This window comes from Hippoglossus hippoglossus, chromosome 24, assembly GCF_009819705.1.
Source record: "Hippoglossus hippoglossus isolate fHipHip1 chromosome 24, fHipHip1.pri, whole genome shotgun sequence".
Taxonomy (NCBI): Eukaryota; Metazoa; Chordata; class Actinopteri; order Pleuronectiformes; family Pleuronectidae; genus Hippoglossus; species Hippoglossus hippoglossus.
The window spans coordinates 5749340-5773939 of NC_047174.1; the positions used below are offsets into that span (position 1 = coordinate 5749340).

Genomic DNA, 24600 nt, shown 5'->3' on the forward strand with positions numbered 1-24600 from the left:
CGCCCCAAGAGCAGTGGAGAGAGAGACTGCTGAAGAGCTGGTGACTGACTCGTGGGAGGGGGGAGGGGGCTGCAGGGGTTGGGGAGGGTCCCAGATGACAACCGCCATGAAACCAGAGTGAAATGAAGACTCCTCCACCGGTTGTGGTCACTGAGGTTTAAAATGTGAAGGGAGACAATGACTAACCAGCAGTTTAGCAGCAGTAAATGGCATAAAGAGCTCTTCTGGACACTGAAGCTCAAGAGGGATAAACCCTGAATCACTTAGGAGCTTTGACTCTAATGAAAACTGGAGTAACTGAATGAATACTAGTTGAGATGTCTAGTATGGCAGATACAGGTTGGTTAAGTACTTCGACTGCTGTACAGGAAAGAGAAACTACGACAAATGACCAGATGTCGACACAACAACCAGCAACTCAGCACAAATACTCTCACAAACCAGTCTCTCAGTCGTATCACACAATGAAATGTGGAAATGCATAGTAAATGTTTTTGAGACTTCTCATTTGAAAGTAGAGACCAAACATTTATTCTTGACCTTGAGGTGAGATTGTTTTTGTCAGTTGTCGTTTCCACAGTCGAGAACGAGCTTGAAATTAAAAGATTTGGGCTCAAACACTGTAGCTCAACATAATCAAAACACTGTGAGCCGGAATCCTTTGGGACAAGCTCTTTGCCAAAATAAATACAAGCACACGATTATACTTTTGCTTAAAAAAATCCTGAAATGTTAACGAACAAATTTTGACTTTACATTATTTCATCATTCTGACTTTGTGACATCAGATATTTTGAGTTAGGAAGAAGTAAGATACAAAGGGTCTTGATGGCTGAATAAAAAGTTTATTTACAATTTATAATCACTTAACATACAGAATATTTGTTTGTCATAAAAAGCTGTATTTCCTGTTCTAACGCTATAAGAATACAGCAGTTTCTAAATATTATGTAACGAACATGCATTAAACTTTGAATGGCATGATAAAATACTTGGAGCCCTGAAGCAAGGAGCCGGCAGCGATTCCACGTCGGTGTGAGTGGATCTAAAAAGGGAGCGACGAGCTGCAGGTTTGGTTCTAGAAGAGCGGAGCGGACTGTCGGGGGTCATCTGGCAACACACTGATGGAGTCCTCTGCCTTTCCACACAGCATGCACAGCATAGTGTACTCCTGCACAACACAAAACACACTTTATATACTGAGGAAAGGATTCGACATTAGACACGTTTACATTGACACAAATATTATAATATTAGCAGGATTAAGAGTCTGAATAAGACACTGCCATAGAAACAGATTTATCTGATTACCTTAAGAAGCAATTATCAAATCAAGACATGTGAAGTATTCGGATCTTAGTCTCATGTAGATGTGTATATTGTTACATGTCAACAGGAACACGAATGGAATATTCTATGAGCAACTAATGTAAACATCATAATCGAAATAATGTCAGAATATTAGCATCCATGTAAACATAGCAACTGAAAACAACTAGCCATGAATTCTGTTGTATTAGGTTCAATGTCAGGTCTGAAAATAAGAATCTAACACTACTGAGTTATGGTGAATAAACCAGACAACATGACTCACCTGATATTCATCAACGACAGAGAAAGTATATTCGTGTCGGGCGATGACGTGGTCGCAGTTTTTACAAACATCTGGAAGCACAAATGAACACAAGTCAAACATATGTGAAAGATGCTGTGATGGTGGAAACATGATTATCAAACTGGTGAGTTATTATGTTGCACTTCTCCTTTCAAAACTGCTGCTGTGACAACCTCTGCTTCTCTTTAATGAATTTCCACAAGATTTTGGAAGCTGGCTGCAGGGATTTGCTCTGCTTTGAGTTTGTCTGGCAGCCAGTGGCACAGATAGATGGAAATATCTACATATCAGCAAATTCTAGACGTGAATGTCTCACAGTCAGTCAAGAAAGTCAAAATATAAATAGGATGGCGTCCACAACAGGACAATTTGATTCATAACAGGCCTTAAAGAAAAGAGACTAACGGTCATATGTGACGATCTCCTCTCCGTCCTCATCCTCTGTGGCTTTATTACTGATCAGCACAAAGTCCCTCTGGTGGCAGCTGGCACAGCACAGGTAGTTCATCAGGTAGGAGCCATTCTCCAGACAGGTGTTCCCCTGAGCAGGAAATCATACGCACTTTAGTTTGAAGCAAAAGTAACAGACACACGCCTGTTTCAACAGTTTCAACACACAATCATGAAAGTTGGATTTGCTGCAGAACGGCTGTGTCATTTGAGCTGGGTGTTCCTAATAAACTGCCAACAAGTGGATCAACTTCCATAGAAATTATTAGAGCTCAAATGAGCCCTTTCTCAGACAAATCAGTATTGATATGAAAAAGTTTATTCTACAGAATAAAACAATGCAGACAATATTTATTTTCATGTTTACGTACAATTATTAAACAATTATAAATTCTAAAGTTAAACTGTAATTTAGATATCGATATAGATAGATAGATCTATCTATATAGATATCTATCTCTCTCTCTCTCTCTCTCTCTCTCTCTCTCTATCTATCTATCCTCTCTCTCTCTCTATCCATCCATCCATCTATCCTCTCTATCTCTCCTCTATCTATCTATCTATCCATCCATGTACCCTCTCTCTCTCTCTCTCTCTCTCTGTCTCTCTATCATCCATCCATGTACCCTCTCTCTCTCTCTCTCTCTCTCTCTCTCTATCAATCATCTATCTATCTAACTATCCCCTCTATCGCTCTATCCATCCATACCCTCTCTCTCTTTCTATCTATCTCTCCTCCCCCTCTATCCTCTTTCTCTTTCTATCTATCATCTCTCTCTTAATCTATCTATCTAGATTAACAGAGGGACAAATCAATACACGATCTGTAGAAGAGGAGAGCAGGAAATACACCACAAGTCAAATGTTCGCCTGAACTTAAAACCTATTTAGCTCGTGTAGTTGATCCAAGGCATCATGGCCGTTACAGCATCACAGTCTCCGGAGGTTGGTTAAGTTACCAAAGTAGAACTCACCCTGTCCGGGTATTCTTTGTGCACGCAGCCGTTACACATCTTCAATTTCACTTTATTTCCAACGTAAATAAACGAAAAACAGCAGCGGAGAAAGCGTAAACCTCTACTTCCGCACTGACGCGCCCTGCTGGTTATTAGATCTGCAAAACATCCGCACCGCTAAATCCTCACGTCATATGCTATGTAGATCTGCGGGAAAAAAACCGGCGCTGCCGTCAAACGCTCCGTGGACGTAAAATAAACATGGCGGCTGAATGGGCAGCGGGTCCTGTCGTCATGTGAAATTTACCTGATGGTCAAACGTCACGTGTTCACAACTTGAACCTTTGAAGTTTTCAAGTGCAATTTGTCAAGAGAATCACCCAGAATGCCCCTCGGTTAGCTCAGCTGCTAACTGCTACATCTGAGTCCAGTTCTCATTGAGTTCAGGTGAGTTGTGGAAACGTTGTGCTGCTGTTTCTTTTAAACTTTAGACTCAATGTTTACTGTGTTTTCTTGTTTATAAAGTAAAAGACAACAGTAGAATACATTACAGCTGCTCTGTTTACTCCCTGTGCTGCAGGCTGTTGTGCTAAAGCTCCTTTGTTTACATGTGTCTGTCTGTTGCTTGCTCCACAGAGATGTCAGTGGTTCCAACCCCTCAAGGGGCTGTGGGTAAAAAGCCCGTGAAGAAAAAGGGCAAGAAGAAACCACAGCAGCAGCAGCAGAGCGAGAGGCTCACCCAGTGTATCCTGTGTCGAAAGTCCTTTTCAAGACGTGTGAGTGACTTTACCAAGATGTTTACATGTGGAGCAGCACATGGATCCTTCTCACCTGCTCTTTATTCTCTCTGACACAGGAAGCACACGAGCACATGCACGGGATGCTGCACCACAGGGAGCTGGAGTCAGCGCTGGGCAGGTGAGTCCAGTCCGTCAAATGAAAACATCTTAATCCGTTAAATTGATGATATATAACAGTATTTAGTAGAATGGTTGCCTCTGTCAAAGCTGATCTCTTTCTCTCGCACTGACACACAAACACCTCGGACACAAACTGGATGAAAACAACATAATTTGGTCTTTGTGAACAAAAATTTGATCCGTTAAATTCTGTGGTATTGTTCTGAAAACTCGGGTGTAATATCAGCTGTAGTATTTGTTTTGATCCAAAACCTTTCCCCACAATCTTAAAAGCCGAGATTTTGACATCTACTTATATCTGACAAATGTTTTCTGATTTTATGTCCTTCGATGAACAGGGATGTGTTTCACGAATGCCAGGCGTGTAAGGTGTACGCGATGGGTTTGTACGACTACACCCAGCACATCTCCACTCCGCTACACAGAGCCAAGTTGCAGGGCTTGATGTCTAGAAACACAAAGCCTCTTCCTCTGGTTAAGACTCTGAGCCAGGAAGCCATCTCCCGGATCCGAGAGAGAAATAAGACACTGAAGAAAGAGGAGTAAGAATTTCACCTATATGTCATTATGATATTGTATGTTTCATTTGAATGAGTGTTTTGGCCCTTGGATGGGTCTCTGGGTATCTGGAGACAGTATCACGACAATCACAAAGATTTTAGGGAGTCAGTGTCAAAGAGAAAATTAAATGTTCAATGATTTGGAATGGTGGCATCAACCAATAACCTGGTGTGTCGAGATAAAAATAAACTAGCTGTATGGAAGAATGTACAGGGTTCTCACAAAGCCATCAACCTTCCTCTTCATACCTATAAACAAGCAGCAAATTGAGACAATGCAGCACAGCAGACAGGCAGCACGGGGAATACAGGAGCTGGAATTCCACAAGCACAGTCTTTTATTGAGGACACAGAATTGTGATAGGCCAGTCTGGGGGAGAGGGGAGTAATGAGCAGCATGACCAGTCACAGGTGGAGACCAATCATGGTGATTCAACCACGAGAGGAGGAGGAAAAAAACAGGAGCAAAGAAAATACACAACAAACACACTGCTCCTGCGAGGCACATAACAATGACTATGACTCTCTCCATCACAGGAAGAAACAAAAGGGAAAGAAGAAAAAGAAACAGAAGCAGATAGCGGCTCAGAAGCGTGTGGAGAAGGTACAGGGATCCACCAAGAGAAGCGCTGTGGCATCCAACATGGTGAAGATGCAAAGACCCAAACAAGTGAACCAAAGGACACAGCAACAGATGCAGCGAACCCTCCAGAAAGGTAGAAGCAATGTTGTTGTCCAAAACAAGGAGAACAAAGTGTCGAGTGTGCAAAGACCTCTTCGCAGAAGTGAAACGACTCCGCAGAATCAAAGTGGAAGACTGGCGGGTTCTTCGGGACAACCTGCTGGTAGAACTTGGCATCACGATCATGTCAGAGAACAGTTCCCACAGCCGGGTTCCCACACGAGTTCCCACACGAGTTCATACACGAGTTCCCACATGAGGTACAGTGACAACTTTTCTGTCTACAACCAGCGTGTCAATGTGGAGCACTCACAAACATGGAGATCTGTTAACAGACCACACAACACCTATGACGGGGCCAGGACTGACATGTCGGAGCAAGTTACATGGCCTGACAACAGCCACTATGATGACTATTACAGCAGGCAGTATAGTGGAGCCACCATGTTTGATCACAACCAGAATGAGCGGACTAGATCTTCTCAACCAGGACAAGAAAGTTCACATCGATCCTCTAGTCCTGCTTCAGCGAACAGATCCTCCGGTGCAGCTCCGCTCAGGGATGCCGACGTCAGTACGATGTTGAGGCAAGTCAGAAGAACGCTGGGTGTGAGGGAGCCATGCAGAGCAGATCGTGAAGCCAGGAGTCAGAACAGTGAGGCAAGTGACCGGGTGGCTGATCGCAGCACCACCCAACAGACTGGAGCCGCAAAAGGGCAACCTTCAGGTGCTGCAAGTACATCTGTGCAATATCCACAGGTCAACATCTTTGTACCTGCAGCACCTTCTGGTGTTCGTCCTTCCAATGTTACTCCTGCCACACCAAAACAGACCACTGTCAAAGTAACACAAGAAATGACTGGATGCGCAGGCAACGGCGAATCCTCTGAGCAAAGCAACCACAGGGTTCGAATCGCCCACGAACCAAGAAGAAGTCAGACGGGGAAGGAGGCTGGACGAAAATCGCTCAACTCATCAGGGGCCAAGAACAAGCTGAGCTGGAGTGAGATGTACAACAAGAGGAAACGAGAGAGGCAGGTCAGCATCACAAGAACGCCCAGGTGAGCAAAACACGTGTAAACAGCTTTTATTTTGTGTGTGTGTGTGTGTGTGTGTGTGTGTGTGTGTGTGTGTGTGTGTGTGTGTGTGTGTGTGTGTGTGTGTGTGTGTGTGTGTGTGTGTGTGTGTGTGTGTGTGTGTGTGTGTGTGTGTGTGTGTGTGTGTGTGTGTGTGTGTCTTTTAGTATTTTAGTATTTAATCTTCATCATTTGATCTCTTTCTACCTGCCTTTGGTGTTTCCGCTTTATAAATTTGAGATTTCCGATGGTGTTACCTCAGTTCCTGTTAGGTTTGTCTTGCTCTGTTGTTTTTATTGATTTGATTTAATTTTGATTATTTGACTCTGATTCTGAGAGGCTTGTTGCGTTACATTGTTTTTATGATAAGTGCTATACAAATCAAGTCTGTTTTACTTATATGTGTCATTATGTGTGTTTACAGGTTAAGAATTGAGTTGTCGAACCCTCCACCTGAACACAGAAGCTCAACACAACCACCGGACACTGACCTGCCTCTGTCCGAAGGCTTCCACTGGGAGTCGATCCCAGTCAGTCCTTCACCAACACACTTGACTTTGCCGCCGCCGCCCCAGGACACGACAGAGATCGACTCCCACAGGGACGAACAGTCAGGGTCTTTGCTGCAGGAGCCTGGCACATCAGATCAGGGTGCGAGCAGTCACACAGTAACAGCAGCCCCCGGCCAAGCAGAGCCAAGCGTGAATCTTGAGAATGGAGGTTTGGGTAGTGCCAACAAGAGGAAGCACACCAAGGTGAGTAGAATATTGTTCCAGAACAAAGTTTCCCACCAAATTCTTATTTCTTAAATTCTTAAATTCTTGTTGTAATTAAGTTGTCTGTTTTTTTTTACAGGATGATGACATTTCTGAAAAGGAGTCAAATGGAAAAAAGAAAAGAACAAATTCAAACAAAGGTAATTCTGACATTTTGTCTACTGTAGCTGTGCGTTATAACGTGTAATCATAACCTAGATTTAAAGATTTATGGCGTTTTCAGTCATTTCCACTTCACAGTAGAAGAATCTAAATTGTATTCACATCACATGTTGTTGCAAGGCTATGAGAATACTGCAAAAATGAAAACGACTGCACAAGCACAAATGTATTAAGATGGACTTCAGACATTTATCATGTGAAACTCAGTAATGTTTGTGAATATTTCCCAACGTCGTCCATCCTGTTGTTCACTTTTAGATCAGGGTCAGATGGACCAGCTGCTGGCCGTGTCCCTGAGGGAGGACGAGCTGAGCCACTCGCTGCAGGATTTGGACATTTCTCTGATCCAGGCTCGAAACGCGCTGCAGACGGCCTACACAGAGGTCCAGAGAATTCTGTTACTGAGACAGCAGGTAACTGCTCTAGTGAAGGAAATATTACAAATGAAGAACATGTCAAATCATACATTTTGTATCTTTTCCTTTTTAGATGTCCATTCAAAGATTTGCATTAAATGCTTTGTTTCCTGTTTTAGTTTTCTGCTGAGGTCAACACTCTGAGAGCCAAACGCATTGAGATCCTGCAGGGGATGCAAGGTACTGATTAATCCAACATAGAAATTGTGCTCAAAATGGTTTTAGCAAGCGACAAATGGTTTCTTATTCTTTTCAGAGGGCTTCTCAGGAGCGTCTAACATAACCACCACCTCATCAGCAGGCGCCGCTGCTCCCCCGCAACCACGACACTCGCCCCTCTCTTCCTCTAGTGCCTTCCTGGCTTCCTCCAGCCAGCAACCGTCTGCCACGACCTCAGTGTCTCCCATCTCCCATCCTCGTCCAACTCCCACGTCAGTAAAGGAAGAAGCCACAGCTGCACAGGCCGGCCAGTTTGTCTCCTCCAGCACCGACGCACCTCATGTACCTCTGAACCAACCTGTGCCTTCATTGCCCTCTGAGCTTCTCCCCCCACTGCTGCTCGGACCCTCACACTCGGCTTCTCCCACGACCTCTGCTGCTGCTGCTGCCTCGACGTCAGTGAACACACGTCTGCAGCAAGGGCAAGAGTCGAGGGAGGCGTCAAAGGACTGTGTTAGGACGACAAAGTTACCAAAGGAAGCAGCGTGGATGATTCTGAGTGATTCTGAGGAAGAGACGAGAGGAAATCTTGGCAGGGAAGCGGCAGATAAGCCTTTACCTGAAATAGATCGAGACGCATCCGCTGCAGCACTATTCAATGATGATGGGAACGAGAGCGACGACTCCGTGAAAATGATGGAGCCCTCCGACCCGGTGGTTATCAACATTGATGAATCGGACGAGGACTTACCCGAGGCTGTCTTGGATGTTTCAGCTCATCCAGAGCAGCAGGTTTCAAGTGTGGAGTTGAGTTGTGCCAGCACACAGACGTTTCAGCAAAAGGAGGTTGACAGGTGAGATTCAATATCAGGCTGATGTCGGAGCTATGGACATTATAGGGATCTGCAGTTTCAGTTACGTGAAATGTGATCAACCATTTTCTCTTGACCCTTCAGAAAAATTCCGATTTCTTTGCCAGTGAAAGCTGCCCAATCTCCTGCAGGTGACTAGTATCCCTCCTTTTTAATAAATGCACCAAGTGAAGATTAAAAGGTGTTAAATCAATAAAATCCTTCATGTTTCAGAGTCTGTTGAGGACGAGGAGCCGTCCCTGGGAGAGTTTCTGAGTCACGCCGGCCCCGTGCACGGCATGCAAGTCCACGAGGGCCTGTTGTACACATGTTCAGGGGACAACACAGCACGAGCCTACAGTCTGACGGTGCGTTGTCGAGGCATGTCACACTGACACATGCCTCTTTAAACTGTCCAACACAAAGCAGCTGAGTCCTAATACTGTCAAATCAAATGTATTTCCATGTGTCCTGTAAAAACATTTAAGTTCTCATACACCTTGAAATCGGCTGGTATCAAGTCTCCTCATGAAACGTCCGCCCCGCTTCTCTGTGAATCCAGACCAGGGAGAGTAAAGCCGTGTTTGAGGGTCACACAAACAAAGTCAACTGTCTGCTGGTGTCATCGCTCCCCAGCTGCCGGGCGGCTCGTCTCTACACCGGATCAAGTGACCAGACCATCCGCTGCTACAGCGTAAAGGTGCAGAACATCTGACCCAGTCTTTATTACACTGTGACTCATTCCAGTGGTTGATGTTACCTGAGCTGTAGTCTCTCTAAGGAGTTACTGCTTTATTTTTAAATTGCTGAATTATTTATGGGTTTTTAACCATCGTACTTAAAACTGTACATCCTTGTCTTTTCTGATTATCCCCCCCCCCATCACCTTTAGTCAAAGAAGTGTCTGCAGAGAACCTGTTTAGCAGACAGAGTGTTGTGTTTGCACATAGCCTGGAACATTTTGTACGCTGGACTCGCCAATGGATCAGTCGTTAGCTACGATTTAAAGGTGAGTGACTTGGGTTGATTTGACATGGGAGAAATTGGAGTATTTGAGTGATCAACCTAAAAATATTTGATTGGTTTAAACTGAAGCTCCTACAGTACATATATAATACAGATTCTACACAAAGTGCTTAAACTATGAACCTCAAGACAAATGTCCTGATTGAAACCCAATGAAAGTTATTTCCTCTCATGTTTTCTTCAACTTCATCTCTCATTAGACCCTGAAGCAGCTCGATGTGTTTGAATGCCACGGCCCTCGAGGGGTGAGCTGTATGGGCACGTCGCAGGAGGGCGCCCGCCGGGTGCTGCTGGTCGGCTCCTACGACAGCACCGTCAGCATACGGGACGCCAAGAGCGGCCTGCTGCTGCGCTCGCTGGATGGTCACACCAAGACGGTTCTCTGTATGAAGGTGAGGGGATGAAACTGACATTTAATCATGCAACTTAAATCACTTTTGTCCACATAAGAAAAATTTGAAATCTTTCTTGGAAATGTGTCTTAAATTTCAATTACATGTTAAGTGATGTCATTTTATTCCACATATTCATGAGATTCCGTAGTTAAGAAGAAAACTTCTGATCTTTTTTTGTAATGTCACCGTCAAAATTCATATTTGAACATTTGCAGCAGATTCTCAAACTTTAAAGTTAAACCTGCATGTGATGTTTATATATTCTTTTTTTCTTTTTTAAGCATGAACAAACTGCTGTATTTTACATATTTAAAAAGTGTTTACTCTATTTCTTGTTGATGATCATGTGATCAGTAGATTGACAAAGACCTGATTACTTCAGGAGAAATGAGTTAGACTCACGTTGTTGTTTTCAGGTGGTGAACGACCTGGTCTTCAGCGGCTCCAGTGACACGTCCGTTCACGCCCACAACATCCATGTAAGTGGGTTATTTGATGCACGAGAATCCCTGTGCCTGTCCTGATTCATTCTTTATATCATACTCTTGTGCTTTCAATATAATCTTTGTTCTCTTGTAGACGGGGGAGTTGCTTCGTATCTACAAGGGTCACGGTCACGCCGTCACGTCAATCGTCATCTTGGGGAAGGTGATGGTGACGGCCTGTCTGGATCAGCTGGTCCGAGTTTATGAGCTTCAGGTATTCACGACTCAGGAAACCCATTAATTACTGATGTGAATGATTTGTGTATTTTAATTTCTTCGAGTTTTGAGAAGAAGACGAACTTTCATTCAGTCCCTAATGCTTTAGTATCCAATGAGGAATACCTGAAACAATCTAACTATAATTAGTTTTTATAGTTAATTTAGTTTTTTTTCTTGAATTAAGATCGATTCTTTATCTTCAATTTGACTTTCTGAAGCAATTAGTATTTTACGTTTTATATATGAACTATATTAGTGTGTGTTTTCTTTCTCCTAGTCCCATGACTGCCTGCAGGTGTACGGGGTTCACAGTGACATGGTGATGTGCATGACCATTCATAAGAGTGTGGTAAGTGCAGAAGAGGGATTCATTTTTTACAAACAATGCTCATTTTCACAGTGTGGCTTGATTTTGTTGTATTTACGTGGTTTTGTTCCCACTCAGATTTACACAGGCTGTTACGATGGCAGCGTTCAAGCTGTGAAGCTCAACTTGCTGAACAACTACCGCTGCTGGGTAAAGATCCAGCTTCGTTTTTGCGAATTTCAACGAAAAAAGTTGATGATTTTAGTCAAGGGGCAAGATTATTTAATAGATTTTGTCCTTCTAGAAGAAAAATCATCATACTTTTTGAGGACATTTAATGATTTATGGGATTTGTGTCTCTTTCTACTCGTGTCTCTTGTCCAGTGGCAGAACTGCTCTCTTATTTTCGGCATGGCGGAGCACCTTGTGCAGCATCTTGTTGGCGATCACAGCAAACCCAGTCTGCAGATGGTCAAATGTCGCTGGAGAGGCTGTGAGAAGTTCTTCTCCACGCAACAGGCAGTTCGACAGGTACTGAGCTCGTTGCTTTGTTCTAAATGTTGTTCAAACCATATTTGAACACGGAGTCGTGAAAACTGCTTGTGCTTCTTGCAGAAGCTGCCTGATCACATGCGGAACCATGTGGAAAACGACAGTAAGACACAACCTTGACCGGAGCCAAGGTGAAGTGGAGTGTCATCCATTAATACAGATCTCATGTTGTTTCAGGATTTCTTTTGTTGTTTCTTTTCATTTTTTCAGCGACTCAGCCACTAAAGGTCTGAGCTCCACTTGATCCCCTGAAGCTGTTGCATGAAGAGACCGAGATGTTCAGGGTCAAACTGAACTCATTCGGTCTTTGATTTAACAGCAAGTAAACTTTATTTGTTGAGCCAAATAATTCATTACCCTTTTTTTGGGATCAACATGTTTTTATTTTGTTGTCACTGTGAATACATGACCTGCGGGTTTAGACACCATAGAATGTACAGCACTTAATACGCCTCTTCAGAACTGGCATATGCAAAGCAACTATGCAGCACTGATATAAACACCTCAGTATGTTTGTGAAGCAGCTCATCTTGTAAATTGAAGTTAAAGCCGTCTTGTTTTGCTTTACATTGACGAGTGGCTCTAAAGTGGAGGTTGTGGGTTTTTGTTTGTCTTGAGTATTTGAGGTAGAGGAGAAAGCATGAAAGCTGAACATGGATAAAAATTTGCACAGATGAAATCTCAGCCCTCATCCGTCGGCTCACTTGATAATTCCCTCGTCCTGATCTATTCTTTCGATTTTTTTTTGGAAGTGTCGGGGCTTTCTCTCTTATTTACTCCAGATTTTAAAATCTAAAAGGCTGATATTCAACAACCTGTACTTAACATTTAAAGTTATTTCAGGTTTTTCATCATTAACATTTCATCTCTTTGTTTTCTAACCCTGACTGTTTCCTTCAATTCTTCCTCAGACTCTTGTGAGAACTTGGATCAATAATCATAATTAATTAAATCCTGGTGTGGTGACTTGAGGTTTGGTTATTAAAACATTTTGCACTAAATGTGGAAACATTTACATTTACACATTTCTGAGAGAATTCCTTTGGAGGAAACCCTCTTGTCCTCCAAGTGACTTTATACAACACATCCTCTTTCTCAGTGATGGAAGAAAGAAGTGACAGTTGTTATGAGTTGATCGATTTATAGTTTGACTTGAACGAGGCTGTATTCATGTTATGGTATGTATTTCACTTGTAATAAAATCCATACTGTAAGTGTACAGCAATAAAAACACAAATAGCATTCACAGTCCTCGCCTCCTGTATATTTAAAAACAAAATACATTGAGTAACTCTGAAGATTTGTGGATAAGACATCAAGACTTTGTTGTAACTGTGCAAAAATACACTTAGTCCAATTAGGCTTAAGGAAAAGAGAATTAAGTCAAAGTTTGTGTCTGCAGCAACATCCGGGGCCGAGAGGGTGATTTAAGAATACATGGTGAGCTGGAGCCACTGCAAAGAGAGGAGAACAAGAATAAAGGGTTTCATTACAAATTTAAATTATGTCGTACGCAGTTAAATATAAACATGGACTAAAACTAACAATACATCAGGATTTCCTGCTTTAGAGCGAAATGCTGAAAATGAGCCACACCTCCAGGACGTTGAGTTTAATTATTCCATCTCCGTCTTTGTCAAAGGCATTAAAAGCTCCTGCAAGAGACAAGAGATCAACAAGTCTTCATCACTGTATTTTTATAAATACACATTGAACTCATGTGGTTGAGCTGAGCTGCAGTTGGTCGTGCAAAGGTGATTGCACGACCAACTGTCAAATATAGTGTCAAATATTTTTAGTTTTTCAACACTGGTTTAGCAAGAAAAGCTCTTGTGTACAAGAAAATTACCAGAATATGAATCTCGTAGTAAAATGATATTAATACTTACTGAACATTCCCTCTAGCCTCACAAAGCAGCAGATGTAACTGTCAAAGTCGATGTTGAGGTGTTCATCGGCGTAACGCATCGCTATGATGTCATAAAGCTGTTTGTTGAGGTGAAACCCTTCACATAGAAAGAAACAGAAATTCAAGATTGAATAATACAAATAAAGTTTCCTCATAATTAATCAGTGGTTCTGGAAAAAACATGAATGAAAATCTAAAGTAAACACAGAAAGATTCTTTAAGTGGTCGATTCTGTTGTGTTGTGTTTCTCACCTGCGTCATTCACAGTGTTCCTCATCTCAAAACTACTGATGGAGCAAGTTTTGTCTTTATCATAACGCTTGAAGATCATCTGCGAACACACAGACACCGACGATCAGAAGAAGACCTGGAGGGTTTTTGTAGAATTAAAGATACAGGCGGCTGAAAACACTCTACCTGCCACTTCTTGATCTTTTTCCACAAGTGCTTGAACTCCTGCAGGTTCAGTTTTCCGGTCCCATCGGTCTGAGACGTTCAGTTATGAAAAAACGAAGATGTGGCATCGCTCGTTGACCCCTTTTAGAAAGTGTATGTTGGATTTCTGTGCTGTGATTTAGTTTTTAGGGGAGAATTGGTGGTCTAACCTCAGTTATTTGATAAATGTCAGCAGCTCCACTGGGCAACTAGAGATTACAAGAGGGATTCAAACCAACAACCTGTTGAAGCCGTCTTCAGGCAGCACAAGGCTTCTCTGCTGTTACCCATACACACACACACTTGAACCAGCTGACAGGATACATCCATCAAGGCGATCATACTCCGACACGTCTCGAGGCTGAAACCTTCTTTGGTCTTGATTTCACCATCTGTGGAAAAGGAGAACTCGGTATGAGGGATTGCAACATGGCACAAACTGTGAGGATCGTCCTGATCTTCTCAGCTCACTCACGTTTGGAGAGAACGTTCTTCATGATGGTCTGGAGTTCGTTGGCACAGATCTGCATGTCCTGACGGAGGAAAGGGAGGAATGCGATTCAATCTCCGCTCAAATAAAACTCATCGTGTTCACACTGTGTTGTCCTCAGTCTCGCTGGTACTCACCTCACCAGAAATCTGTTGGTAAATGGCCCTGAACTGTTTTTCCTCTTCAGTCTCCTCCTCAGGTTCTAAAAGCTTTCGCTGAAGAACAGATCAGAGATGAATTTATCATTTCTTTCTGGTGCTAATAACTCTATTTACGAGTTTGTGAAATCTGAACCAGTTAGTCGCCTATTTTTTTAATAAAAAAAAAGTTGTGTTAAGTCAACATAGATTTTAAAACTGAATTTTTATGCCTTTTATAAGGATTATTGTTTGTTTGGACATCATCAGCTTTTAGCAAGCATTTGGCCCCTGTCTAATTTATGTGATGCAACTAACTAAATTCTACATTCGAGCATCAAAACACATTCACCTATTAAAACTTAGAAAAAAGCCAGAAAATGGCTTCAGCTCAAACTGCGTTCTGGCCTTGTAGGTTAGAGTTGTAAGAAATTGTATCATCTGCATAGAGGAGGACTTTTGAAAGCAAATGAGCAGGATGTTGTCGACTTTGGTCAAAAATACTGGTTTATTCCACCTGCTTGTTCATAAATTCATATTGTACAAATCATAATCAATTTGATCTCAGCGGTGTCAGTCATCTCCAACAATTCTTTGTGTTCTGAAAGGATCTTTGGACCATTTGGTTTAAGAAATGTTTCATGGCCTCATTTTGTTCCATCACTTTATTTACAATCTGTGGTTTTAATTGAATACCATTGGCTGCATTTCCACACAGTACCAGAAGAGGGCAGTATACAGACTGTGGCCTCGTGGGAAAACAGGTGCAGCTGAGCCACTTGAGATAATTTGGCTTCAAACGCGATTATTTTATTCCCAGTGAGGTTATATGACCTGGTCGAGATTGCATTACAGAGCCATCAGTCAGGAACCTACGACAGGGCAAAGGTCACACTGAGCTATTTGTAGTGTGGCTGCACTGTTTTTGTTTTAAATATAAAAAAAACTATCTATTCACACTCTGTTCCCACAACAAGGAGATTACCTTTGGTTTCTTCTTCTTTTCCCCTCGAATGCCGTCATGCTCAATCTCTTTGTTGGCTCGCGCTCTGTCCGACACAAATACAATAGGCTGGCGTGTGGGTCACGGCCCCGTTGGCAAGAGGAGTGAAGGGTTATAAAGGACAAACAGGACAGAAAAGACCAAGTTACTTTATAGTTATTCCACTAGTTGTAATCTGTATATTCAATGATGGGACAAACTCTAACTGATAACGTTGCACAAAGCTGACGTGTGATGGAGAGAAGCAGCGGTGAGAAGCAGATTTTAAAAGAAAATCCACAGACATGCACGCGTTACCTTTTCCCTCTTTCTCTTGTCTTGCTGATGGCCGATAAGACAAGGAAGGACAGAAAGATGAGATGAGAGGAAATGGAGGAAAACACTTGAATACTGAGGTGTGTTAGTGACTCATGTGGGGAAAACAATGAGTAAACATACAGTGTGCACTGAGACAAGACAAGAGATTTAAATAGAGTTGATGGAATATGAAGGAAACGCAAACAGGATTACGATGCGTCAAATTCAGACGGCGTGAACATTTCAACCTCACTCCTTCTTTAATCATGTTGCAAACCTGGATTTTTCCGGACTCGATGGTGTTCTCCGCCTCCCTGTGAGGGGAAACAGACACGTTAGGATTCTGACTATGCTCCGATAATGACCTTCATTCAAAGGCTTTGATATATTTTGCAGTTTTACTGTCAACAACCCCCCAAAAAAAACATCAGCTGCAGCACCAAACATGTGCAGCGGCCCCCCCTCAGCGATCCTTACTCGGACGTGCTCTGCTTCTCGGAGAAGACCCTGAGGAGGAACTCGCCCTCTTGATGGGCTTCAAAGGTCGTGGGGAGGATGGCGTACTCTCCTGGCGGCAGGCGGAAACGCTCCGTTACCTCTCGCAGGTTGATGTAGGTCTTGCATTTGGCCTTGGAGGCTGTGTACAGGAAGAAGTCCTTCTGCAGATGCTGATTCTGTCCACACATCTGGGGATGGGAAAGAGAAAAGCAGTGAAAGTGTGGAAATGGTGAGAGAAGAAATCTGCATGTTTTTGTAATAAAGTAAAAGGAAATTGGTTTCACTGTCATTTAAGCAAAAATGCCCCAAATTTGCTAGTTCTGGTTTCTCAAATATGATAATGTTTTGCATGTCTTTTGTTTCTATCGTTATTAAGTAAATATCTTTGACTTTGAGTTGTTAGTCCAACAAAACAAAACAATTCTACTATTTTCTAACACTTTGTAGGCTAAACAATTTAAAGATCGATTAAAAATGAGAATAAATTGTAGGCTTGAGTTGTAAGAATTACCTGGAGGTTTTAGTAAAGTTTGACCAATGATATTACTACATATACTCCTAAAGTGAACACACACAAGTTTCTGGCGATACGGGTCAATACAGAGAAACCACTGACTTCATCACAATAACGTCCTTCTCCGTGATGCGCATACCTCCTTTGGCACCTACAGAGACACAGAGGAAGTTCAGAGTTTAACTCCAGTGAATGCACATTGGCATTGAAAGCTGAGGTGTTTGAGATCACTACCTCGTAGATGGAAAACCCGATGGTGAGGAATTTGGCCCCTTGATGGCGCTGCATCCGTCGACCTTTCTGCATCAGAGCCACGACCAGAGTGCAGGCCACCGTTCCATCCTCTGGGTCGTCGTCCTCCTCATAAAGCTGCAGCCGATACTGAGGGTTTGTCCAAAATGTGTCTGGAAAACACAGAGAGTAAATAAAAGAGAAAACACGAGCAAGATGACACTCAAAGAGTTTGATATGGGCTTTTAAAGGCTTTAAAGGCTGAGGCCCACCTGGGAAGTTCCTGCAGCCGCCAGCAGAGCTGCCTCTCACCCAGCGGCCCTCATTGACCGACACAGTCCAGGTGTTTCTTTCGTCCCCCTGCAGCGCGTCGGGCGTCAGGTTACACATCTCCAGCTTCGTGAAGTTCCTCTTGAAATCATCGAAAGACATCCTGGATGGGAACGTGAGGGAGGAAGCTTGTGACAGAAAAACTTTCTAGAAGAGGGATCCGTCCTTCACTGTTCTTCCTGAGGGGGTTTTCCATCTTTTTACATGTTACCATGACAACGGTATGTTAGAATTAAAAAGTACAGCAGATGGTGGTTGATTTTAGATGGATCCCTGTGAACTGTGTTAAATAAATAGAACCTTCCACTTGTTGGTGATGGCGACATGAATTCCATGGTTCAATAAAGTGCTGAGGCCACAATTACATAAAATTAATGTCACAGTGGTTTCACTCACCAGAACTCACTCGCTTCCACAGTCTGTTTCTTTAGGTTCTCCTTGTCCGCGATGGAAATGGTCGACCACTCTTTGGAACTATGGAAAAATATTACCACATTAATTAAACCATGTTAGTAAGAAATAAAACTCGCACTAATGAAGTTATGTATAGTAAAAGATCTGGTCTAGCAAACATTTTATAACATAATATTAGAAGCCTTTTATTAGACTCTCACTCTGCACTCCACGGTCCCTTCCACAGCACCCAGCCCCAGGGGTTGCGCAGGCGAATCAGGCGTATTTTGGTGTCCTTTGCTACTTCATCACACTAGAACGACACCTCATCAGCGTTACTGGAAAATACACGACATAAAAATACCACATCTGCATTTACAGAAAGTGAAGGTTTATCTCTACCTCCTCCAGGCCGATGATGGAGTAGGCGTGGCCTTTGACCAGCCCGTGATCAGTCCGAGTCTCCATTTCACTGGCTGAGACGACCTGAGGGACACAACATATGTTACAGACTGAATTATCTTTTCACAACATCATTTTAATCTATCTTTGAATCTATTCTGTTACCGATCGTCAAAACGTTAAAGGGGGATGAAATGACAGAAATCATACTCTATCTTCTCTTATTGTGAGAAAAATTGTTGAAACAGTCTGATTAACATGGGGAAATAAAATTGTCCTGTTGATCTTTACATCCTCTTGTTCACAGCTGATGTTGAAATTGATATCAGATTTTATGTTGGGATTTAAACCAAGAACCTTCTTGCATTAAGGGAACAGTGCAAACCACTGCACCACCATGCCACCCCCTCACTTTATCATGTCAATTGTTGTGTTTCTTTCTTGTTTTGTGTCTTTTCTGTGTTTTTTTCGTTGACCCTCTCCTCCACCACTCACATCTATGGAGCAGCCCATCAGCGAGCCTCGCTCCAGCGCCTTCTTCATGATGTTGTACAGATCTTTAGACGCCGCGGACAACTCAAAGAACTCGGTAAGGCCACCTGTGAAATCCTCCATGGCTTCCAATGTGTTCCCCCCCTTTAGTGCCTCGTAAGAGCTGTGCAACCTGAGAGAGGGAGAGAGAGAGAGAGAGAGAGAGAGAGAGAGAGAGAGAAGGCTTGAATTTGTTATGGTGTCTGCAGCCAATATGAGAAACATAGGTACAGTGTGTGTGTGTGGGTGTGTGTGTGTGTGAAAGATATAAACCTCATATAAAACAAGTTTCACTTTAAACTCAAGAGGGGTAATGAGGTCAGAGGTCATTGGTTTCAAGTGTAAATCATCTTGTTTGTCAGATTATCTCAAATTAAGACTTTAAATTCAAGTGAAATGATGATAATTCTAACATACCGTTGTCATGGTAACATGTAAATGATGAATTTAGTTAGAGAGAAGTAAAAGTTAGGAACCAGAGTCAAACCTTTTGCAGTGGATGGGGGGATGGGGGGGAAATCTGACCCAAACTGAACATCAACACATGGGAGGTAAAGATGTGTCTTGCTGCACGCCACCACTTTGCAAGAGGGGGGGGGGGGGGAGACATTAATAGACCCTGCTTACTTTGCATAGGCCTTTTCCAACAGCGCGCTCCAGAACTCGTTCTTTCTGAAAGATTTGGTGAACACCAGCTGGTTGTTGCAGGTGGGGATGCGGTCGTCCACGACCACGTCGATCCATTCGCCATAACGCCAGAACTGAAAACAGGACAAACAGAACAGGAGTGAAATGTAAATAAATTCAACTTAAAAGTTCACATAAATTTGGGCTTTTCTTGTTTGTATCCCCTCAACGTTTACTTACTTACTAACCTAATCAAATAAAATCTGTTCATGTAAAAACCTGGAAGTGGAAGATGCCGGCGTAGTTGTCAGTGAAGCTCTGGTCCGGAGGGATCACTCTGTACAGCAGCTTCTCGTTCAGCGTCAGGCAGGCGATGGCAGCGAGCAGCCAGCAGTCACCTGTCACAGCAGATTCATGAAAACACAAGATAATGTTCTTCATTATTAAAAACTGTTCTTCTGTAGGTGTAAGCAATAAAGGGTTGCCATGGAGGCAAATGGAAAATCTGGGAAAGGAGAGAGAGTAAGAAATCTTTTTTTATATTAAAAATTACTACATTTCCAGATGTGTTCTTATCCTTTCTACCTCTAGTTCCTAATAATGTGTTTGATGTCTAAAAACCATTTATCTGAAAGCAGGAACTGTTGAAACATTACCCAATTCTCCCTGACAGATGTCCGTCCTGTTGGCTCCGTCCACGATGAACTCAGGCTTGTCACAAATTTCCTGTCATTAAAAAAAAAAAGTTTTATTTCCGAGCATGTTGTGAAATATCAAATCTTTTTCTTTTCGGTATGAAATGATAGATTTAATAGCTGGGGGAAAAAATGCAGCCCCACAGAAAAATATTTTGCTTTAACAAAATTTTCAAACACCATGATCAAGTCCATGGTTGAAAAATAACCAGTATGAAGTTCTGTTTAATTATTTGCCCTCCTCCCTTCATTGGATAATAATAATTAGACTGCTAAATTAAAGTTTAGAGTAGGTAGATTTGAGATTTTAGTTAAAACTAGGTACATTTGTTTGATATTTTAAAACGATGCCTTTTAAGTCAAATGTAAAAAAACAAAAACAAACCCATCTCTGACAATAGAGTCACAAAATGTCAACGTCACAACAATTTAAAACCTGCATATACAACTCTGCACTCGACATGATTTACAACGCGAGGACTTGACCCTGAAACCGGAGACGAGTTGGAGAATGTTTCCTGACTGTGTTGGACCTGGGACCACGTATCGCCCTCTGCTTTCGCTGCATATCTATGAGGAGGCAGCTGTTAAAGGTCGACCGGTCACGACTCTTTGGTCGTCTGAACAAGTGACAACGCTGCGGCGAAGCCCTCGACTCGTAACAACATATCTGTCGTGAAGGCACCGGTGACAGCTTCAGTGGGAACCATGGAGCTCAACCCGCTGGCGTGTTATCGGACTGTCATCATGGAGACGTTTGTTTATGAGAGGGAGTTCATGTTGGAAGATTACAAGAGCTTTTATATAAGTGATTTACAACTTGTGGATTTGATTCATAAACTTGTATGTTAAGATGGATGGAATGACCACTCCCCCAAAGTGAAGCCAAAGCATCTCAATCTCCACTAGTGTATAGGTCATAAACTCTGCTCCCTCCATGTTAGTGGATGGGACATGGACCAAAGTAAAGAATCAAAGCACATGTCAAATCATTTTTTTCTCAAAGATGGTTTCAAAGTGTCGTCCATCTTTATTGACAGTCTATGGTCCACATAATCCGAAGGGGTTCACAAGATAATTAAAGGAATAAAAATGAAAAAGTATATTTCTGTTACACAGATTGTGCTTATGTTTATGACATGTTTCTATTTGTCTGCCTTTCTCTTCTGAAATCCTTTAAATTAAACAGGCAGAGGAGAAACAAACAGTAGATCAAGGCCAAACGTGTGAAGAGTGGCTACAGGACAAAAAGATTTATACCACTGTCCTTTAAAACCTTTTGAAATCCATCCAACGAAATATGCGATTGTCAAAGAAAAATCTAATGTTGCAGGAAAACTCTTAATATCCTGAAGCTGCAGTTTTCAGGCGTCAGAAAACAGGATGGTGAGAATAAAGATATGAGTGATCAGGTCTCATACAGAGTTTATTTAGAGGGTTCACAGCAGGGACTCGAGTCCCTTAATCACATGAGTGACCATAACTAAGGCCGTTAAAATGCAGCCTCATGTTCCGTATTTAGAGTGGGCACCACCGCTGACCCCCTGATGGGATTCATGTATCACTGGTCTCATCTGAATGTCTCAAGCTGCATTTGTCATCGGCCATTAAGTGGCCACCACACTTTCACTTTGTGCTCCACTGGATTTCAACAAAGCTGAAACTAATAAAATGTCTGTGTTCAATTTGTCACGTGTGTTTAATGGTGGCCGATAAAATTAATTTATAAATAACAACAAACATTTTACCTATTTTATTTTCATGTAATTGTAAAAAAGGGTCAATAAATAATGTGGGAATGAAAAGTCATTCTATAAGCATCAATACTTAATCTTCATAACAGCATCATAAACAGAGAGTGATTGATTATCATGTTTATGCTTAAATTGAAAGTAACTAAGTACATTTACTCAATTACTGCACAATAGTTTACTTGAGTATTTCCATTTAATGCGACCTATAGGACTGCTTTGACATTTTGGAACTGATCATACTCTACATATTAAGCTATGAGCCAGTTAGCTTAGCTTAGCATTAAGACAGGAAACAGTGTGAAACAGCTAGCCTTGGTCACTACTGAGGTAACTGAATCTGCCCACCAGCAGCTCATAGCCTCATTAATCAACACATCATATTGTGTTAATCTGTGGAAAGGCTGCATCCTCTTGTTCTAAAGATTTGTGCTAAACCAGGATAAGCTGAACTAACATAGGTTTTTGCTGGCATTAGTTCAAATGTATCAGAGAAATATGATCAGTCCAGTGAAACCAGTAAAATAACAAATTAATCCTTTAATTATGAACTAATTCATTGTTACAACTGCATATACCATCTATATATATAGTAATTTAAATAGACCTTTTGCTTAAAGTGTGATTGAAAATAAGTGGCATTGCTACTCACAGGTTACATGTTTATGCATCAATAATATTAATCCAAGCATATACATGATAACATAGCTTACACACACCAGTGTAGATATATCACCAACTTTTGATATACTTATACTTATATCTAACTTTGGCTGTAACAGAGTTGTTTTACATTGTGGCATTGTAAGTGTAGTGTCATGTGTTTGTGTTTGCATTTCCGTGTATTGCTGTTTACACTACGTCAGTGTGTTGCCAGGCACTGTGAGTCAAGGGATGCAAAGTTTGTCTCTTCGTGCCAAACAAAGCTAAATGTCTGCTGACAACTTTCAGAGCTGCAGATCAGAACCATTTCATGTCAAACCAAACCCAAGTCCTTGTAAATCAGTATCAAAACCCTGAAGTCAACACTGAGTTGCCAATAAGCTTCCCAGCATTGAAAGCGAGTGTCCTCCTGTCAGCTGTCGGTGATTGTAGAAGGTGATAACCCAGAGCTATGCACCCGCGAGTAATCCAGTCACAACCACTCAGCCATATCAGCGTGTCATCCCACCCATGTGCTGCACAGGAAGCGGTGACATACACATGGAACTTAGAGGAGAGCTTTTTTGTAAACGTGGATGAGCCACTTTTGCCTTGAGTGTGACTTGGTGCCTAAAGGACACGATGACGACAGACTGGAACTCACCGAGGGACGTTTCCACTCTATCTTCATGGAAGGTTTGCGACTGTAGAAGAGCGAGGAGTCGTTTGCAGGGAACAGGGGGTCCTCAAACAACACCTTCTTCTTCAGGTATTTGTCCCGCAGCTCCAAGAATGTCTTGAGACGCTTGGCATCCTTCACGGCCTCATTTCTGCTCAGGATGGCAGAGTAGATGGAGTTTGCCCCAACAGGAGGGTAATCGGCTTTGTCATCAGGCCCGTGTGATGCCTCAGTTTCATGAAGCACCTTCACCTGTGTGTCTTCCACCAGAGGAACTTTCCCTTCATGTGTCTTGTCCTCCATCTTATCTCAGCGTCCACCTCAGCCTGGTTCAGATCTTAAAGTGGAGAACTTCCCTATTTGCAGAAATCGACTTGCAAAACAGCCCAAAGAAACTTCCTGTGTCCTCCTTGACTCTCCGGTGAACACTTTTGGTTCCTTTTTTAAAAAGTCCAGTCACTGCTCATGGACAGTCACCAACTAACAGCTTCTCACAGCAACACTCACACAGTCAGTGTTCTCTCCCTGCATCTAAATATAGGCCTCTTTAAAGGAGGGGAGGAGGAGAGAGAGAGACCCTGACCCGGTCTCAATATTTTCAGATCACAGTGTCGTGCAGTTCTCCCGTCTGAAATCTATTCCACAAATTTAATAGTGCAGAACGTACTGGTTATTACCTGGCGTGACATTTGTAGCGTGATAAATCCTGACAAAGGAAGACTGTGAAAGAAGTGGGTGGTGTAGTCATTATGGAATTACATTAAAAGCCAGAGAAAATAAAACTTTTGTGCTTCTAATTAGCTACAAATCTGACTTATTATATCAGTTTAACAGGGATATTTTAATGCACCTGCAAAATGTGTATTATTGAGAACACAGAGTTAATTTTGTCAGTAATATGAATGTTTATTTGAGCATTTATGAAGAGAAGCTTAGATTCTATGATTATATACATTTTGTACATATTCAGTTTCCATGTACTATCCCTTTAAGACTAAATGTCTTTATTGTTTATTGTAAAAAACACAAAAATATATAAAAGATTTAGTATTCTCCACCTCAGAATTACACAATATAGAGAAAGGGGATGAAACAGCAGCTTTGATGAAATGTGGAGTCTGTGTTTAAAATCTCTCCTCCACCCTTGGATTGAACATTTGTATAAAATCAGCTACATTGACACCTAGTGGTAAAACACAGTCATGTTCAGAGGTTCGGACAGGATGAGGGAACAGACCCCGCTTCTTCATTCAGCTCTCAGTTGGTCCAGGCCTCTGTCAATCTGCGGCCATGTCAAATTAGATGAGGGAGGCGGCTGAGGGGCAGGGTTGCCAGGTTTGAAGAAATAAAACTGCATTCTTATTTCTCTTTTAATCAGGGTGAATGGGATGATGAAGCTGTGGTTGACAACAAACTACACGGAAGCCAA

At 42.2% G+C, this 24600-nt stretch overlaps 4 protein-coding genes across 7 annotated transcripts in view; 1 reads left to right on the forward strand and 3 right to left on the reverse strand.

Moving 5' to 3' along the window:
• Nucleotides 1-825: 825 nt before the first annotated feature.
• On the reverse strand, nt 826-21294 carry churc1 (churchill domain containing 1). The gene is made up of 5 exons (XM_034579262.1): nt 21277-21294; nt 3040-3117; nt 2021-2156; nt 1595-1665; nt 826-1171 (listed from the first exon to the last, which is right to left on the reverse strand). The coding sequence occupies exons 2-5, from the start codon at nt 3076-3078 to the stop codon at nt 1079-1081; spliced, it is 339 nt and encodes a 112-aa protein (XP_034435153.1). The 5' UTR covers nt 3079-3117; nt 21277-21294; the 3' UTR covers nt 826-1078.
• On the forward strand, nt 3266-11968 carry znf106b (zinc finger protein 106b). Of its 2 annotated transcripts, XM_034579251.1 has the most exons (23): nt 3266-3389; nt 3459-3468; nt 3658-3797; nt 3878-3939; nt 4280-4483; nt 5039-6244; nt 6684-7014; nt 7115-7175; nt 7456-7610; nt 7733-7793; nt 7882-8229; nt 8419-8626; nt 8729-8775; nt 8858-8991; nt 9186-9323; nt 9516-9632; nt 9850-10041; nt 10461-10523; nt 10624-10743; nt 11026-11097; nt 11194-11265; nt 11440-11586; nt 11671-11968. In XM_034579251.1, the coding sequence occupies exons 3-23, from the start codon at nt 3660-3662 to the stop codon at nt 11725-11727; spliced, it is 3933 nt and encodes a 1310-aa protein (XP_034435142.1). In that variant the 5' UTR covers nt 3266-3389; nt 3459-3468; nt 3658-3659; the 3' UTR covers nt 11728-11968. The 2 variants fall into 2 exon arrangements, with proteins under 2 accessions (XP_034435142.1, XP_034435143.1); XM_034579252.1 differs by lacking the exon at nt 4280-4483.
• Nucleotides 12004-23683, reverse strand: capn3b (calpain 3b). 3 transcript variants are annotated; one of them, XM_034579253.1, is made up of 23 exons: nt 23157-23683; nt 20061-20130; nt 19684-19802; nt 19405-19538; nt 18742-18910; nt 18247-18330; nt 18066-18157; nt 17848-17925; nt 17394-17554; nt 17125-17294; nt 17030-17041; nt 16356-16564; nt 16156-16192; nt 15879-15902; nt 15564-15650; nt 14579-14656; nt 14427-14484; nt 14276-14343; nt 13934-14002; nt 13769-13847; nt 13497-13613; nt 13204-13262; nt 12004-13061 (listed from the first exon to the last, which is right to left on the reverse strand). In XM_034579253.1, exons 1-23 carry the CDS (start codon nt 23472-23474, stop codon nt 13035-13037), a joined length of 2319 nt encoding a protein of 772 aa, XP_034435144.1. In that variant the 5' UTR covers nt 23475-23683; the 3' UTR covers nt 12004-13034. The 3 variants fall into 3 exon arrangements, with proteins under 3 accessions (XP_034435144.1, XP_034435145.1, XP_034435146.1); XM_034579254.1 differs by lacking the exon at nt 15879-15902; XM_034579255.1 differs by lacking the exons at nt 17394-17554; nt 17848-17925; nt 18066-18157; ... (4 more) ...; nt 20061-20130; nt 23157-23683 and having other exon boundaries at nt 16993-17041; nt 17125-17201.
• The window catches only part of si:dkey-12h9.6 (macoilin), a 28859-nt gene continuing 19267 nt past the window's right edge, over nt 15009-24600 (reverse strand). The window contains exon 13 of the transcript XR_004613214.1: nt 15009-15019. The gene's annotated coding sequence lies outside the window, so the exon portion shown is untranslated. The remainder of the gene's footprint in view (nt 15020-24600) is intronic.